Genomic DNA, 19698 nt, shown 5'->3' with positions numbered 1-19698 from the left:
GGCGGAGAGCGTGTGCTCGATCCTTTTTGTGTGCATCTTCTTTACATCCGACGTGCTGACGTTTACACTACCCTGCCTGCCACACTGCAAACACTGACATCTAAGTAAGATGAAATATGTCAAATAAGAGTGATATTTGCTTATTTTCTGTCTGATAAGATCATTCTTCTCACTAAGCAGATTTGATGTTAGAGTCTTTTACTTGTTTTAAGGGTTTTGCTCCTAAATGACCTCACTAAGATATTACAGCTTGTTGCTGACATTTGATGAGCTATATTGAGTAAAACATGCTTGAAACTACAAACCCCGTTTCCATATGAGTTGGGAAATGGTGTTAGATGTAAATATAAACGGAATACAATGATTTGCAAATCCTTTTCAAGCCATATTCAGTTGAATATGCTACAAAGACAACATATTTCATGTTCAAACTGATAAACATTTTTTTTTGTGCATATAATCATTAACTTTAGAATTTGATGGCAGCAACACGTGACAAAGAAGTTGGGAAAGGTGGCAAAAAAGACTGATAAAGTTGAGGAATGCTCATCAAACACTTATTTGGAATATCCCACAGGTGTGCAGGCTAATTGGGAACAGGTGGGTGCCATGATTGGGTATAAAAGTAGATTCCATGAAATGCTCAGTCATTCACAAACAAGGATGGGGCGAGGGTCACCACTTTGTCAACAAATGCCTGAGCAAATATTTGAACAGTTTAAGAAAAACCTTTCTCAAACAGCTATTGCAAGGAATTTAGGGATTTCACCATCTGCGGTCCGTAATATCATCAAAGGGTTCAGAGAATGTGGAGAAACCGTAAGCGATGATGTTACGAACCTTTGATCCCTCAGGCTGTACTGCATCAAAAAAATCGACATCAGTGTGTAAAGGATATCACCACATGGGTTCAGGAACACTTCAGAAACCCACTGTCAGTAACTACAGTTGGTGGCTACATCTGTAAGTGCAAGTTAAAACTCTCCTATGCAAGTCGAAAACCGTTTATCAACAACACCCAGAAACGCAGTCGGCTTTGCTGGGCCTGAGCTCATCTAAGATGGACTGATACAAAGTGGAAAAGTGTTTTGTGGTCTGACGAGTCCACATTTCAAATTGTTTTTGGAAACTGTGGACGTCGTGTCCTCAGGACCAAAGAGGAAAAGAACCATCCTGATTGTTCTAGGCGCAAAGTGTAAAAGCCAGCATGTGTGATGGTATGGGGGTGTATTAGTGCCCAAGACATGGGTAACTTACACATCTGTGAAGGCACCATTAATGCTGAAAGGTACATACAGCTTTTGGAGCAACATATGTTGCCATCCAAGCAACGTTACCATGGACGCCCCTGCTTATTTCAGCAACACAAGGCCAAGCCACGTGTTACATCAACGTGGCTTCATAGTAAAAGACTGTGGGTACTAGACTGGCCTGCCTGTAGTCCAGACATTGAAAATGTGTGGCACCTGCAATGTGAGAAGGGAGACCCCCGGACTGTTGAACAACTTAAGCTGTACATCAAGCAAGAATGGGAAAGAATTCCACTTCAAAAATGTGTCTCCTCACTTCCCAAACCTTTACTGAGTGTTGTTAAAAGGAAAGGCCATGTAACACAGTGGTGAACATGCCCTTTCCCAACTACTTTGTCACGTGTTGCAGCCATGAAATTCTAAGTTAATTATTATTTGCAACAAAAAAAAAAAAAATGTTTATGAGTTTGAACATGAAATATGTTGTCTTTGTAGCATATTCAACTGAATATGGCTTGAAAAGGATTTGCAAATCATTGTATTCCGTTTATATTTACATCTAACACCATTTCCCAACTCATATGGAAACGGGGTTTGTAGAATATCAAGTGTTGCAAAGCTGTGTCATCAACACTCACAAGTATAAAACTACTTTTTTAAAGTCATCATTTCTTATTTCAAGCATGAAAAAAACAAATCATGATTTTGACACAATTGTGTCTCATAATTAAAACAGATGACTTTGCTGTTTTATTTTCAATGAAACAATAGAACATAAGTACTCATATAGTAGTACAGTTGGCACAGTACAGTAAACTGACAGTTAATATTTAAACATTTAACATTTATAACAATTTTGAACAGAAATAGTTCATGCACATTCAGATAAATTCTTCAAAATTACAATAACAAAATTGTACATATGCGCACTAATTGACTGAAAGAGCACGCACTTGGCGCGATGATGTCATGTTGTCGATGGAAAAATGCATGTTTAGACAATATGATTTGCCTGAGCGGCTAGGAGACCCCGAGAGTAACAAGCGCTTGCCTTGTTGCCTTTCCATTAAGAACAATAAACTAGTTTTTAGTATAAGTTTGCTGGTTTCAAGAAATGTAATGCCGAGCGCATATCATTATGTCAAGATAATGGCACTAGCATTTACTTCATTTAAGAATATTTTTCAACATATTGAGCAAAAAGGTCTCTATTTTTTTTTCCTACCAAGAAAAGTGCACTTGTTATTAGTGAGAATATACTTATTTTAAGCTATTTTTGGCTTCATTGAGGTTAGCTAATTTGACTTGTTTTGGAAAGTCTTGACAAGCCACATTTTCTTGGCAGATAATTTTGCTTAGTTCAAATAAAATACCCCTCATTTTTGTATTTTTTTTCTTGTTTTTGAACACTGACTTTTTGCAGTGCAAAACTGAGCAAGACAGCGCACAGAATGCTAGCCCATGCTAACAAGCCCCCGCCCAAAAGTTTGACTTTCTCAAAAATGTCACAAATCCCTCGTCTGGAAGGTCAAGGCCAACACTGAGCATAACAAATGAGTCTGTTTCCCCCGCCTATCACTCGGCGGCATTGACTGCCCAAAAAGACTCCCACGTGTTGGAGACTCAGTCACTGCACCTTCTTTTCTTTCTCGAGTAAGAATACAAAATAAGCCAGAATGGGGCCAAAGAAAGTTTTGGAGTTTCATAGATCAACAACAACCAAAGTTAAGTTAAAGTACCACACTGCAAAAAGTCAGTGTTCAAAAACAAGGAAAAAAATAATCAAAAATGAGGGGTATTTTATTTGAAGTAAGCAAAATTATCTGCCAATAGAACAAGAAAATGTGGCTTGTCAAGACTTTCCAAAACAAGTCAAATTAGCTAACCCCAATGAAGCCAAAAATAGCTTAAAATAAGTATATTCTCACTAATAACAAGTGCACTTTTCTTGGTAGTAAAAAAAAAAGAGAACTTTTCGCTCAACATGTTGAAAAATATTCTTAAATGAAGTAAATGCTAGTGCCATTATCTTGACATAATGATATGCGCTCGGCATGACATTTCTTGAAACCAGCAAACTTATACTAAAAACTAGTTTATTGTTCTTAATGGAAAGGCAACAAGGCAAGCGCTTGTTACTCTCGGGGTCTCCTAGCCGCTCAGGCAAATCATATTGTCTAAAAATGCATTTTTCCATCGACAACATGACATCATCGCGCCAAGTGCGTGCTCTTTCAGTCAATTAGTGCGCATATATACAGCCCCGCCCCTGGTCACATTTTTTTTTATTGTAATTTTTAAGAATTATTATACTATTTCTGTTCAAAATTGTTAGAAATGTTAAATGTTTAAATATTAACTGTCAGTTTACTGTACTGTGCCAACTGTACTACTATATGAGTACTTATGTTCTATTGTTTCATTGAAAATAAAGCCGCAAAGTCCATTTGGCTGTCATCTGTTTTAATTATGAGACACAATTGTGTCAAAGTCATGATTTTTTTTTTTCATGCTTGAAGTAAGAAATGATGACATTAAAAAAGTAGTTTTATACTTGTGAGTGTTGATGACACAACACTTGATATTCTAGTTTCAAGCATGTTTTACTCAATATAGCTCATCAAATCTCAGCAACAAGCTGTAATATCTTACTGACATCATTTAGGAGCAAAACCCTTAAAGCAAGTAAAACACTCTAACATAAAATCTGCTTAGTGAGAAGAATGATCTTATCAGACAGAAAATAAGCAAATATCAGCCTTATTTGACATATTTCATCTTACTTAGATTGCAGTGTTTCAGTGCAATGATAGTCACACACACACACACACTAGATGTGGTGAAATTATTCTCTGCATTTGACCCGTCACCCTTGTTCACCCCCTGGGAGGTGAGGGGAGCAGTGAGTAGCAGCGGTGGCCACGCCCGGGAATCATTTTTGGTGATTTAACCCCCAATTCCAACCCTTGATGCTGAGTGCCAAGCAGGGAGGTAACGGGTCCCATTTTTATAGTCTTTGGTATGACTCGGCCGGGGTTTGGACTCACAACCTACCCATCTCAGGGCGGACACTCTAACCACTCGGCCACTGAGCTGGTAGAGAGAGAGAGACTAATATGACGTGTGCAACTCAGGTCAATGAGTCAAATAGTAAGCAAGAAATGAAGAACATTAACCTTGGTTGGCGCCACTAAATAAATGATCCTACGCTTTGTCATTTTTCCTTTTTCGTAGTTCCATGTACTGTACAGAATATCGATGATGAAGACGAAAACTGGCACAGAACGCCACTCCTCTGACTTCGTTTAGTACAAGCTGTCACTTAAAGCTAAGTTATATTCTTTAAAAATAAATAAAAATAAAAATAATTATATTAGCATCATACAGTATATCCTAACAGTAATCTTTTCTGGAAAAAATCGTACGTCTGTGTGCTGTCTGTGCCTTGTAATTAAGTATTTTAATCAGTAAAACCCCGGAACACAAAATAATTTATCTTTGTGCCGGTCAACCCCTCCAGATCCAACCATGGGATTTAGAGTTTGGATACAAGAATATAGTGACAATTATTGTCACTATATGCACAATTATTGTCACTATATGTACAATTATTGTCACTATATGTACAAATATTGTCACTTTATGCACAATTATTGTCACTATGCGCATGTACAATTATTGTCACTATATGCACAATTATTGTCACTATATGTACAATTATTGTCACTATATGCACAATTAATGTCACTATATGTACAATTATTGCCACTATATGTACAATTATTGTCACTATATGTACAATTATTGTCACTATATGCACAATTATTGTCACTATATGTACAATTATTGCCACTATATGTACAATTATTGTCACTATATGTACAATTATTGTCACTATATGTACAATTATTGTCACTATATGCACAATTATTGTCACTATATGTACAATTATTGCCACTATATGTACAATTATTGTCACTATATGTACAATTATTGTCACTATATGTACAATTATTGTCACTATATGCACAATTATTGTCACTATATGTACAATTATTGCCACTATATGTACAATTATTGTCACTATATGTACAATTATTGTCACTATGCACAATTATTGTCACTATATGTACAATTATTGTCACTATCCACAATTATTGTCACTATATGTACAATTATTGTCACTACATGTACAATTATTGTCACTATGCACAATTATTGTCACTATGCACAATTATTGTTATTATATGTACAATTATTGTCACTATATGCACAATTATTGTCACTATATGTACAATTATTGTCACTTTATGTACAATTATTGTCACTATATGTACAATTATTGTCACTATGCACAATTATTGTCACTATATGTACAATTATTGTCACTTTATGTACAATTATTGTCACTATGCACAATTATTGTCACTATATGTACAATTATTGTCACTATATGTACAATTATTGTCACTATACGTACAATTATTGTCACTATATGTACAATTATTGTTACTTTATGTACAATTATTGTCACTATATGCAAAATTATTGTCACTATATGTACAATTATTGTCACTATATGCACAATTATTGTCACTATATGTACAATTATTGTCACTATATGTACAATTATTGTCACTATGCACAATTATTGTCACTATATGTACAATTATTGTCACAATACGTACAATTATTGTCACCATGCACAATTATTGTCACTATATGTACAATTATTGTCACTATATGTACAATTATTGTCACTATACTGTATGTACAATTATTGTCACTATATGCACAATTAATGTCACTATATGTACAATTATTGTCACTATATGCACAATTAATGTCACTATATGTACAATTATTGTCACTATATGCACAATTATTGTCACTATATGTACAATTATTGTCACTATATGTACAATTATTGTCACTATATGCACAATTATTGTCACTATATGTACAATTATTGTCACTATATGTACAATTACTGTCACTACACGTACAAATATTGTCACTATGCGTACATACAATTAAGTTAAAGTTAAAGTCCCAATGATAGTCACACACACACACCGGGTGTGGTGAAATTTGTCCTGTTGGCGGATGTGATCCGGCCCCTGGGCCGTACGTTTGACACCCCTGTTGTAGATGAACTTGTTTCAGTGATTACTTTGACTTTTATATATACAACACACTGGTTCAAATTGTTTTTTAAATTACTTGGACTTTTATATATGGATTGCTTGTTATGTGGTTACTTAGATTTTTATATGGTTACTTTGATTTTATATAATAGATCAACTTGTTTCTAAGAATACTTTGATTTTATACAGTATAAAGATCAACTTGATTCTTAAGATTATTTTTATTACATTGTTAAACTTGTTTCTATGATTAGTTTTATTTTTTTAATGTTTTTTTTTTAAGGCAAAACAGCAAGTCGGACTCCCCTATTTTTTGGGGGGGCCCTCGGAACCACAGTTCAGTTTAAAGGTTTATGGCGAAAATGTTGCCTATAATGACACAAATGTTTCATCATGTAATCCTGACGTTCTAATGCCTTTCCAATAATTACTGAAGGAATGTTCCAAGTCTAAGGACCAGACCAAGTGACGGTGGGGCTTCACGCCACCAGGGAAGTGAATGAATAATACATCTATTATTACTACACTAGTTCGTGTGTAGAATAATCATACAAACGAATCCTCATCAATGGCTTCTTTATGATAATTCGGGTGGCATAAAAACAGAAAAACACTATTTATTTTTGAAATATTACTTTTATGAGCAGCATAAAAGCAGGTCTCTAAGAAGTTTCATCTTCATTTATTGTCAAGGTGCGTGAAGGGTTGAAAAAAAAATAAAAATAATAATAAAATACTTGTTGCTTCCATTACACACATTTGCATTGCATGAGGGACAAGCGGTAGAAAATGATGGACTAGTTCAGGGGTCGGCAACCCAAAATGTTAAAAGAGCCATATTGGACCAAAAATACAAAAACAAATCTGTTTGGAGCCTCAAAAAATTAAAAGCCATATTACATACAGATAGTGTGTCATGGTATATAAATTGAATCAAGAGGACTTAAAGGAAACTAAATGAGCTCAAATATAGCTACAAATGAGGCATAATGATGCAATATGTACATATAGCTAGCCTAAATAGCATGTTAGCATCGATTAGCTTGCAGTCATGCAGTGACCAAATATGTCTGACTAGCACTCCACACAAGTCAATAACATCAACAAAACTCACCTTTGTGCACTCACGCACAACGTTAAAAGTTCGGTGGACAAAATGAGACGGAAAAAGAAGTGGCATAAAACACGTCCTAGAAAGTCAGAGGAAGTTATAGATGTAAAGAAACTACGGTGGGTTCAAGGACCGCCAAAATTAGTAGGACAAAACGGCGCTCGCCAAATACTCGAATCAGTGAAGCATGTTTAATATAAACCGTGTACTTTATAACAATTAGGGAGGTTTGTGTCATGTTTGTCCTCCTACAGAAACCATATTAACACAAAAAATATATATTTTTTCCCCTCATCTTTTTCCATTTTTCATACATTTTTGAAAAAGCTTCAGAGAGCCACTTGGGCGGCGCTAAAGAGCCGCATGCGGCTCTAGAGCCGCGGGTTGCCGACCCCTGAGCTAGCCTAAATAGCATGTTAGCATCGATTAGCTTGCAGTCATGCAGTGACCAAATATGTCTGATTAGCACTCCACACACGTCAATAACATCAACAAAACTCACCTTTGTGCATTCACGCACAACGTCAAAAGTTTGGTGGACAAAATGAGACGGAAAAAGAAGTGGCATAAAACACGTCCTAAAAAGTCAGAGAAAGTTATACATGTAAAGCAGGGGTCACCAACGCAGTGCCCGCGGGCACCAGGTAGCCCGTAAGGACCAGACGAGTAGCCCGCTGGCCTGTTCTAAAAATAGCTCAAATAGCAGCACTTACCAGTGAGCTGCCTCGATTTTTTAAATTGTATTTATTTACTAGCAAGCTGGTCTCGCTTTGCCCGACATTTTTAATTCTAAGAGAGACAAAACTCAAATAGAATTTGAAAATCCAAGAAAATATTTTAAAGACTTGGTCTTCACTTGTTTAAATAAATTCATTATTTTTTTTACTTTGCTTCTTATAAGTTTAAGAAAGACAATTTTAGAGAAAAAATACAACCTTAAAAATGATTTTAGGATTTTTAAACACATATACCTTTTTACCTTTTAAATTCCTTCCTCTTCTTTCCTGACAATTTAAATCAATGTTCAAGTAAATGTATTTTTTTTTATTGTAAAGAATAATAAATAAATTTTGATTTAATTCTTCATTTTAGCTTCTGTTTTTTCGACGAAGAATATTTGTGAAATATTTCTTCAAACTTATTATGATTAAAATTCAAAAAAATTATTCTGGCAAATCTAGAAAATCTGTAGAATCAAATTTAAATCTTATTTCAAAGTCTTTTGAATTTCTTTTAAAATGTTTGTTCTGGAAAATCTAGAAGAAATAATGATTTGTCTTTGTTAGAAATATAGCTTGGTCCAATTTGTTGTATATTCTAACAAAGTGCAGATTGGATTTTAACCTATTTAAAACATGTCATCAAAATTCTAAAATTAATCTTAATCAGGAAAAATAACGAATGATGTTCCATAAATTATTTTTTAAATTTTTTCAAAAAGATTCGAATTAGCTAGTTTTTCTCTTCTTTTTTTCGGTTGAATTTTGAATTTTAAAGAGTCGAAACTGAAGATAAACTATGTTTAAAACTTTAATTGTCTTTTTTTTTCGTGTTTTCTCCTCTTTTAAACCGTTCAATTAGGTGTAAATATCATTAATTATTAATAATAACAGAGTTAAAGGTAAATTGAACAAATTGGCTATTTCTGGCAATTTATTGAAGTGTGTATCAAACTGGTAGCCCTTCGCATTAATCACTACCCAAGAAGTAGCTCTTGCTTTCAAAAAGGTTGCTGACCCCTGATGTAAAGAAACTACGGTGGGTTCAAGGACCGCCAAAATTAGTAGGACAAAACGGCGCTCGCCAAATACTCAAATAAGTGAAGCGTGTTTAATATAAACAGTGTACTTTATAACAATTATGGAGGTTTGTGTCATGTTTGTCCTCCTACAGAAACCATATTAACACAAAAAATATATTTTTTTCCCCTTAACCTTTTTCCATTTTTCATACATTTTTCAAAAGCTCCAGAGAGCCACTAGGGCGGCGCTAAAGAGAGCCGCGGGTTGCCGACCCCCGGACTAGGTCAATGTGTGTGCGTGTACTCACACATATTCCGTGTCGGAGGAAATGTTCCTGGGAATGACGCTGGCTCCCACAGGCAAGCAATAATACGAGCAGACGGCTCGCTTCAAGGAACTTGCAGGCGTCCAGTCTTTGTTGTTCGCCACCGCTGATGCAATGACTGTCATCATCATCATCATCAGCATCATCGATATTATCCGGAACATCATGGGGGGTCCACTTGTTCCACGTCTTCTCACTCCAATGTGGCCTAAGCATGACCCACCAGCTCACTAGCCAGTTCAGTGAAAGTTTGATGTGTGCATGTGAGCTTTAGGGGGCGTGTGTGTGTGTGTGTTAGGGTGTGTGTGTATGTGTGTGTGTGTGTATGTATGTGTGTGTGTGTGTGTATGTGTGTGTGTGTATGTGTGTGTGTGTGTATGTGTGTGTGTGTGTATGTGTGTGTGTGTGTATGTGTGTGTGTGTGTGTGTGTGTGTGTGTGTGTGTGTGGGACTGTGGGAGTACTCTGCTACTTTGTGTGTGTGTGTGTGTAAGTACAACTAAGCTATAGCCGAGTTCTTCGGTTTTTACTGGACAACAATAACTGAAAACATGTTTTATTTTCTAGTTTTCTCTGATTACCGCTTTGCACACTCTTGGCATTCTCTCCATGAGCTTAAAGCTCATGGAGAGAATGCCAAGAGTGTGCAAAGCGGTAATTTAGAGCAAAGGGTGGCTATTTTTGAAGAAACTAGAATATTCCGTTATTTCACCTTTTCAAATGTTTCAATAAATATCAATGTATTATACTTTTTACTGTGGAAAATAAATATAGATATATATTTAGATGCTTTATGTTTCACATTATTTTAGTTTTATAGACATTTGTTTCAATATCTTTATAATTACATTAGTTTGTCATTATATTTTTACAATTACAGATATTTATTTGGATGTGTTTATGTTGTTACATGTACTTAAGACATTTACTTTAATATTTCATGTTGTTAAAAATAATAAACAACACGTAATAAAAAGGAAGAAATACGTAGCAATATTGTATTATGGCTATTATACAAATATTTAAATACATATCAATGCATTATACTTTTTATTACAATGTTTTTACATTATTTTATATTCAATATCCTTATCATTATATTAGTCTGTCATTATATTTTTACAATTACATCCACTATATGAATTGCCTGAGAAGCTGGACAGGACAAAAAAAAAAAAAAAAAATATATATATATATATATATATATATATATATATATATATATATATATATATATATATATATATATATATATATATATATATATATATATATATATATATATATATATATATATATATGTATGTATATATATATATATTTTTTTACAATTACAGATTTTTATTTGGATGTTTTTGTTTAATTACATGCATTTAGACATTTACTTTAATATTTTATGTTGTTAATAAACCATTTAAAATAATGAACAATACATAATACAATTAAAGAAATACATAGCAATATTGTATTATGGCTATTATACAAATATTTAAATACATATCAATGCATTATACTTTTTATTACAATGTTTTTACATAATTTTATATTTGTAGACATTTGTTTCAATATCCTTATCATTATATTAGTCTGTCATTATATTTTTACAATTACAGATATTTATTTTGGATGTTTTTGTTTAATTACATGTATTTAGACATTTACTTTAAAATTTTATGTTGTTAATAAACAATTTAAAATAATGGAGAATACATAATAAAATTGAAGAAATGCATAGCAATATTGTATTATGGCTGTTACACAAATATTTCAAAAATATATATATTTTTTACAGACAATAATATGGAATTTTAGAGCGCCTGACGTTATACAAATCATATATTAAATATATACAGTACAGGCCAAAGGTTTGGACACACCTTCTCCTCATTCAATGCGTTTTCTTTATTTCCATGACTATTTACATTGTAGATTGTCACTGAAGGCATCACAACTATGAATGAACACATGTGGAGTTATGTACTTCACAAAAAAAAAAAGGTGAAATACCTGAAAATATGTTTTATATTCTACTTTTCTCTGATTACTGCTTTGCACACTCATGGCATTCTCTCCATGAGCTTCAAGCACACCTGTGAAGTGGAAACCGTTTCAGGTGACTACCTCTCGAAGCTCACGGAGAGAATGCCAAGAGTGTGCAAAGCAGTAATCAGAGCAAAGGGTGGCTATTTTGAAGAAACTAGAATATAAAACATGTTTTCAGTTATTTCACCTTTTTTTTTTGTTAAGTACATAACTCCACATGTGTTCATTCATAGTTGTGATGCCTTCACTGACAATCTACAATGTAAATAGTCAGGAAAATAAAGAAAACGCATTGAATGAGAAGGTGTCCAAACTTTTGGCCTGTACTGTATGTCAATTGTATTGTATAAAAAGCAGGCTTCGCTACACATCTTTAAAACAGACATGGCAGCTGTAAGATTCATCACTTTGTTTTTCTTCCGCAAATAGGCTACCTTGGCATGATGTTGCTGTCTAAATGCGAGTGTAGTGTTGGCGTGGACCTCACGTTGCTATGCCAATGTTGGATGTGATACACGGTTGCTATGACGCTACTGAGGATGGAGATGTACAAAGTGGACAATAGTGCTTATTCCAAAATGAACTCTGGCGCGAAGAAGCACAGCCTGCGAGCATTAAAGGTACAGACAGACGCACAAAATGTCGTGTTTCAGTAGCACTTTTTTTAAAACATTGAAGATCATTTAAAATGGGTGAGAATAAGAGAATAAAGGACCTTAAATGTCGTTTTGCATCCTTTGTTCATTAGCAAGATTACCCAAAAAGCGGCACTTTTTTGAGAATATTGCCTATCATTCACGAGACAAGAACACATATGTTTTTTTTAATGCATTCTAGATCGTTAAATAGTAGAGATGTCCGATAACGGCTTTTTTGCCGATATCCGAAATTGTACAACTCTTTAATTACCGATTCCGATATCAACCGATACGGATATATACAGTGGTGGAATGAACACATTATTATGCCTAATTTTGTTGTGATGCCCCGCTGGATGCATTAAACAATGTAACAAGGTTTTCCAAAATAAATCAACTCAAGTTATGGAAAAAAAATGCCAACATGGCACTGCCATATTTATTATTGAAGTCACAAAGTGCATTATTTTTTTTAACATGCCTCAAAACAGCAGCTTGGAATTTGGGACATGCTCTCCCTGAGAGAGCATGAGGAGGTTGGGGTGGGCTGGGTTGAGGTGGGGGCAGGGTATTTAGGAGGTAGCGGGGGTGTATATTGTAGCGTCCCGGAAGAGTTAGTGCTGCAAGGGGTTCTGGGTATTTGTTCTGTTGTGTTTATGTTGTGTTACGGTGCGGATGTTCTCCCGAAATGTGTTTGTCATTCTTGTTTGGTGTGGCGCATATTTGTAACAGTGTTAAAGTTGTTTATACGGCCACCCTCAGTGTGACCTGTATGGCTGTTGACCAAGTATGCCTTGCATTCACTTGTGTGTGAAAAGCTGTAGATATTATGTGATTGGGCCGGCACGCAAAGGCAGTGCCTTTAAGGTTTATTGGTTTTATTATTTGTACAAACATGGTGCAAAGTAATTCATGATTTGTTCAAAAATGTTAGTGGCTAGCTAGTTAAAATGGGATATTGTGATTTCACAAGACTGTCTTAGAAGTGATCATTTGAAAATGTTCAATTTGAAAAATGTGCACTTAGAGAAAATATAAAAATAAAGTGTTGCATATTGAAATGTATCTGTTTCTATATATATTTATTGTGAGAAACCATTAAGATGATCAGTGTTTCCACAAAGATAAATATTATTAATAATAACATGGAGTTAAAGGTAAATTGAGCCAATTGGCTATTTCTGGCAATTTATTGAAGTGTGTATCAAACTGGTAGCCCTTCGCATGAATCACTACCCAAGAAGTAGCCCTTGCTTTCAAAAAGGTTGGTGACCCCTGGGTTAGAGTGTCCGCCCTGAGATGGGTAGGTTGTGAGTTCAAACCCCGGCCGAGTCATACCAAAGACTATAAAAAATGGGAGCCATTACCTCCCTGCTTGGCACTCAGCATCAAGGGTTGGAATTAGGGATGTCCGATAATGGCTTTTTGCCGATATCCGATATGCCGATATTGTCCAACTCTTTAATTACCGATACCGATATCAACCGATACCGATATCAACCAATATATGCAGTCGTGGAATTAACACATTATTATGCCTAATTTGGACAACCAGGTATGGTGAAGATAAGGTACTTTTTAAAAAAATGAATCAAATAAAATAAGATAAATAAATTAAAAACATTTTCTTGAATAAAAAAGAAAGTAAAACAATATAAAAACAGTTACATAGAAACTAGTAATGAATGAAAATGAGTCAAATGAACTGTTAAAGGTTAGTACTATTAGTGGAGCAGCAGCACGCACAATCATGTGTGCTTACGGACTGTATCCCTTGCAGACTGTATTGATATATATTGATATATAATGTAGGAAGCAGAATATTAATAACAGAAAGAAACAACCCTTTTGTGTGAATGAGTGTAAATGGGGGAGGGAGGTTTTTTGGGTTGGTGCACTAATTGTAAGTGTATCTTGTGTTTTTTATGTGGATTTAATAAAAAAATAAAAAATAAAAATAAAAACCGATACTGATAATAAAAAAAAAACGATACCGATAATTTCTGATATTAAATTTTAACGCATTTATCGGCCGATAATATCGGCAGACCGATATTATCGGGCATCTCTAGTTGGAATTGGGGGTTAAATCACCAAAAATGATTCCTGGGCGCGGACACCGCTGCTGCCCACTGCTCCCCTCACCTCCCAGGGGGTGAACAAGGGGATGGGTCAAATGCAGAGGACAAATTTCACCACACCTAGTGTGTGTGTGTGTGTGACAATCATTGCTACTTTAACTTGAACTTAATAACAGGCCTTAAATTTGCCCAGGTCTGCTCTACTTAGCGCCATCCTGATTTTTGTTGGGTTATCCAAACGAGTGGACATGTTTCCAAAGTCCGAAGACAGAAAACCAGCACCAATTGTTGGCGTGTTAAGTCTCCCGCCTCGTTTCCGCAGGATTGCGACTGACAAAATATTCTGTCCTACCAGCCCACACGCATATGTAACAATCTTTGAAACAAATCCTGATGCATCTTCATCTCCTCGGTTTTTTTGTTGTTGTTTTTTTTTTTGCAGAGAGGAATAAATCTCTCTGTGCTTTGGAGAAAAACACAGCCTTGAGACACACACAAACGCAGCAAAGAATGGCAGCCTGATAGAGGCGCTGCTCCTGATAGAGCCTCATTTTACAAAGGAGGATCTGTCCCGTGTGTGTGTGTGTGTGTGTGTGTGTGTGTGTGTGTGTGTGTGTGTGTGTGTGTGCTTGAAGAAGACAAGACAAGCTCACTGATTGCAACGTTACACACTCGTGTGCACCTGTGTAGAGCAGGAGGTACACATACTTAACCACAGAGAGGGCAGGGCGCCCTGTCATTTTAGCATTTTATACCTTCCACGATACATAAGTCTATTGTTCATCGCCGGAATTCATTATGATTAGTCTGGGCCGCCCCGTGGCATAAAGACTATGTGGTTGTTTCGGGCCCCAACCACTAAGGGGGCCACATGATCATGACCTGGCATTTTGTAAAGATTGTATTGTTTTTTGAAAATTGTGCCTATCATTCACAATCTCTATGTAAGACAAGAACATGTCTTTCTTTTTTCATGCATTCAAATGTATAATATATGAGGTGGCTAACAATGCAGGTAATGGGAGTAAACTAACAACACCCGGAACACGCCAACAATACTCCATTATCATCCCGTGACCTGAATATCAACAAAGTATTAGCTATATTCTTATTTTAAGCGCTAATGCTGAGGAACTACTTTTAGCAGTGCTGTGTTCACAGTGTTGTGCTGCTATATTGACATACTGAGCCGGTGAGCTGCTGCATCGCCTCTGAGCTGGTGAAAGTTAATCCTAGATTATAAATGATACATATAAATATCAGTATATATTACTGTATATTACACCCCCCCCCTCCACACCCCAGATTGTAAATAATTCAATGTGATTATCTTGTGTGATGACTGTATTATGATGATAGTATATATGATAGTATATATCTGTATCATGAATCAATTTAAGTGGACCCCGACTTAAACAAGTTGAAAAACTTATTGGGGTGTTACCATTTAGTGGTCAATTGTACGGAATATGTACTTCACTGTGCAACCTACTAATAAAAGTCTCAATCAATCAATCAAAAAAAGGGACATGGGGGAATTTTTTTTTTTTATAATTTTTTTTTAGACATGTATCTCGTGCGTGAAACTTTTTATAAAGTTATAAAAAAAAAAAAAATGTTTTTTATAATTTGTATTTTTTTTAGACATGTATCTTGTGTATTTTTTAGACATGTCTAAAAAATAATAATAATAATATTTTTTTAATTTTTTGACATGTATCTCGTACAAAAATAAAAAATAAAAAATAAATTATAATTTTTTTTATAACTTTATAAAAAGTTTCTCGTGCGCACGAGAAACTTGCACGAGATACATGTCTAAAAAATAAAAAAATTATAAAAAAAATTTCCCCCCCATGTCCCTTGAGGGGCTCCGTAGTATATAAATATTACATAGATCTTATATTTTATATTGCTACTATGGTACATTTTTAGTCCATGTGGAGGGGGCGTGGCCTGCGGTCCTGCCGCGGAACGGTGCCTGCCAGGACCGGCCTCGAAGACAGCGACAGGATGGCCCAGGTGGGCCTTGTTATCTAACCACCTGTCGCCTTTATTAGCAGCAGCCGGGATGAGACACGCAGTTGGACTTGGAGTGGGAGCCAGAGAGAGACACAGACGCAGAAAAGACAGTTTTCTGGAAAGCAAACCACTTGCACTATTTATGAAAATAAAACAGTGTTATACCCTGAATTCCGGGCTCTCCTGGCGGTGTGTGGTGGTCTGAAGAGCCCACTAGAGGGCAACCTCTACAGTCTACTTTATAGGTTTTGTTTTTGCCCTCTTTTTGTGCCCTTGTGTGCGCGATCCTTTCCATCCTTTGTAAGTGAGCTACCGAGTGGAACAACTTCCTTTGTGGATCATTAAAGTGTGTCTAAGTCAAGGTTCTCACATGTATAGTAGAAAGTTGTGGGCATAAACCGAGAAGGTGGTCAACTTTGACATTTAACGTAGACCCGGAGATGACGGGAAAGACAAAAAAAAAAAAGGAGGCTTGTTTTTTTCTTACCTGCGTGTGAATTATGATGAATTTTTCATCGAAACAGGAAAATATAAACATCCCATCAGTCGGCATCCTTGTGGGAGCAGACATCGTACAGTAAGTGATTGTTTGAAAACATGTTTTGTATTCTTAGTTTCCTCCGATTACTGCTTTGCACACTCTTGGCATTCTCTCCATGAGCTTCAAGAGGTAGTCACCTGAAATGGTTTTTCACTTCACAGGTGTGCTTGAATCATGGAGAGAATGCCAAGAGTGTGCAAAGCAGTAACCAGAGCAAAGGGTGGCTATTTTGAAGAAACTAGAATATAAAACATGTTTTCAGTTATTTCACCTTTTTTGTTAAGTACATAACTCCACATGTGTTCATTCATAGTTGTGATGCCTTCAGTGACAAACTACTATGTAAATAGTCACGGAAATAAAGAAAACGCATTGAATGAGGAGAAGGTGTGTCCAAACTTTTGGCCTGTACTGTACAGTGTGCATATAAAACCTTCATGGAGGTGTTTGGATGTTTTTTAAGCGCATTATAGGCAGAATAGAGCCACCCCATATGCTCCATTGTAAGACGACTTTAGATTAGGGATGTCCGATAATATCGGCAGTCCGATAAATGCTTTAAAATGTAATATCGGAAATTATCGGTATCAGTTTCAAAAAGTAAAATGTAAGACTTTTTAAAAGGCCGCTGTGTACACGGACGTAGGGAGAAGTACAGAGCGCCAATAAACCTTAAAGGCACTGCCTTTGCGTGCCTGTCCAGTCACATAATATCTACGGCTATTCATACACACAAGTGAATGCAAGGCATACTTTAACATACTTTTACTTTAACACTGTTACAAATATGTGCCACACTGTGAACCCACACCAAACAAGAATGATCCGCACCATAACACAACATAAAGACAACAGAACAAATACCCAGAACCCCTTGCAGCACTAACTCTTCCGGGACGCTAAAATATACACCCGCCGCTACCCCCTAAAAGCCCACCCCCCCAACCTCCTCATGCTCTCTCATTGAGAGCATGTCCCAAATTCCAAGCTGCTGTTTTGAGGCATGTTAAAAAAAAATAATGCACTTTGTGACTTCAATAATAAATATGGCAGTGCCATGTTGGCATTTTTTTTTCCTAGTGGTGAAAAATCCAAACTCTTATAACTCTAATTTTCCCGAAATATTTCATGGTGGGTCGGGGTCTTGGGTGTAACCTAACGGCATGTATACTGCAGCACATTTTTTCCCCCCTAGTGGTCAAAAATAATAACTGTCATAACCTCCTGTTGGCACTTTTTCCATAGCTTGAGTTGATTTATTTTGTAAAACCTTGTTACATTGTTTAATGCATCCAGCGGGGCATCACAACAAAATTAGGCATAATAATGTGTTCATTCCACCACTGCAGGGTTTCCCACACATTCATTTATTTGTGGCGGCCCGCCATGAAAGAATTACGCCCGCCACAAATAAAAAAATAAAATGAAAATAAAAATAAAAATTAAAAAATATATATATATATATATATTTTTTTTGTCCTCTCCAGCTTCACAGGCAAATCATATAGTTGATGTAGATGCCCATATCGGCTGTTCAGATTTACTTTACAAAAGAGAAGTGTAGGATACTTCTCTTGTTGCCTTATTTGACTTTATTAAATGTATTTCTATTAGAAACACAACATGTGTATATAACAAAGGGTGCAAAGTGTGCAGGCAGTAGGAAACACATGGTTAAGTGTAGGGAGTAAAACTGATGGCAGTCTAAAGTTCAAGATTTTTGGAGCTCTTTGTTCAGTGGATCAGATGTTTGATGAAGCTCTGTGTCTATCTACCACCACTACTGTTTTCTGTTTATTTGTTACTGACTGTGGCAGGACACCTCTGCCTCTGTTTCACTTTATGTTGCTGGTAAATAATATGCTTGTAGTAGTAGGCTAAAGTTAAATTATTTAGTATGCACTAATTAAAGGGGCAGAGCTTTAAGAGACATTTTAGCTTTTATATTTTATAAGATATATTATTTGTAAGAACCACAATTAATAAATATATTTCAGTGAATAACTTATTGTTCAAATCTGTATATAAATATGTACATAAAGTGTTGTAATTATATTGTAAAATGGATGGATGTTTAAAACAATAATGTTATTATTAATTAGTAAGTATACATTTTTTGAGCCTTTTTAGAGAAAATCAAATCATTGTAGTAAATTATGCAAATTACTTGATGATGTCATGGTGACCACGCCCATAGCCACGCCCACACCGCCACAGGTATCTTGGCAGTTTATGGGAAACACTGGACTGTATATATCGGCATCGGTTGATGATTAAGAGTTGGACAATATCGGAATATCGGCAAAAAAGCCATTATCGGTCATCTCTAGTTTTGATTGCACTTATTTACTAGTTAGAATGCATAAAATGTATATCTTGTCTTACATAAGGATTGGGAATGATAGGCAAAGAAAATAAAAATGCAGCTCTTTCTTAATCTGTCTCTGCACACCGGGGTCACGTCAACAATTGTCATGACAGAATAATCCAGCCATGTCAGGTTTGTGCCCCCCCTACTGGTGAGAAATAATGTTGTTTCCTATTTACCGCCAGAGCAGGAGTTGTTTTTTTTTTAAAAATCTGTGTCCCAGCTGCTGGTGGTCAAGGACATCGCAGATGGAGATGAACACACAACCCCCTCAAGCAAAGTAGAAGAAGAAAAAGAGGAAGAAGCACTTCTCCACACACACACACACACACACACACACACACACACACACACACACACACACACACACACACACACACACACACACACACACACACACACACACACACACACACACACACACCCTCGGA

General features: G+C 35.8%; 1 protein-coding gene across 1 annotated transcript in view; it reads right to left on the bottom strand.

Annotated features, from left to right (window-relative positions):
• Nucleotides 1-9808, bottom strand: part of fshr (follicle stimulating hormone receptor) — a 50285-nt gene extending 40477 nt beyond the window's left edge. Inside the window, 1 exon segment of the mRNA XM_062055395.1 lies at nt 9558-9808. Within this exon segment, the coding sequence (XP_061911379.1) occupies nt 9558-9742 (185 nt within the window). The 5' untranslated portion in view covers nt 9743-9808.
• Between the last annotated feature and the right edge of the window lie 9890 nt (nt 9809-19698).

Source organism: Entelurus aequoreus, linkage group LG08, assembly GCF_033978785.1.
Source record: "Entelurus aequoreus isolate RoL-2023_Sb linkage group LG08, RoL_Eaeq_v1.1, whole genome shotgun sequence".
Classification (NCBI taxonomy): Eukaryota; Metazoa; Chordata; class Actinopteri; order Syngnathiformes; family Syngnathidae; genus Entelurus; species Entelurus aequoreus.
Note: the sequence above shows the minus strand (reverse complement) of the source record. Positions and strands in the feature narration are given on the sequence as shown.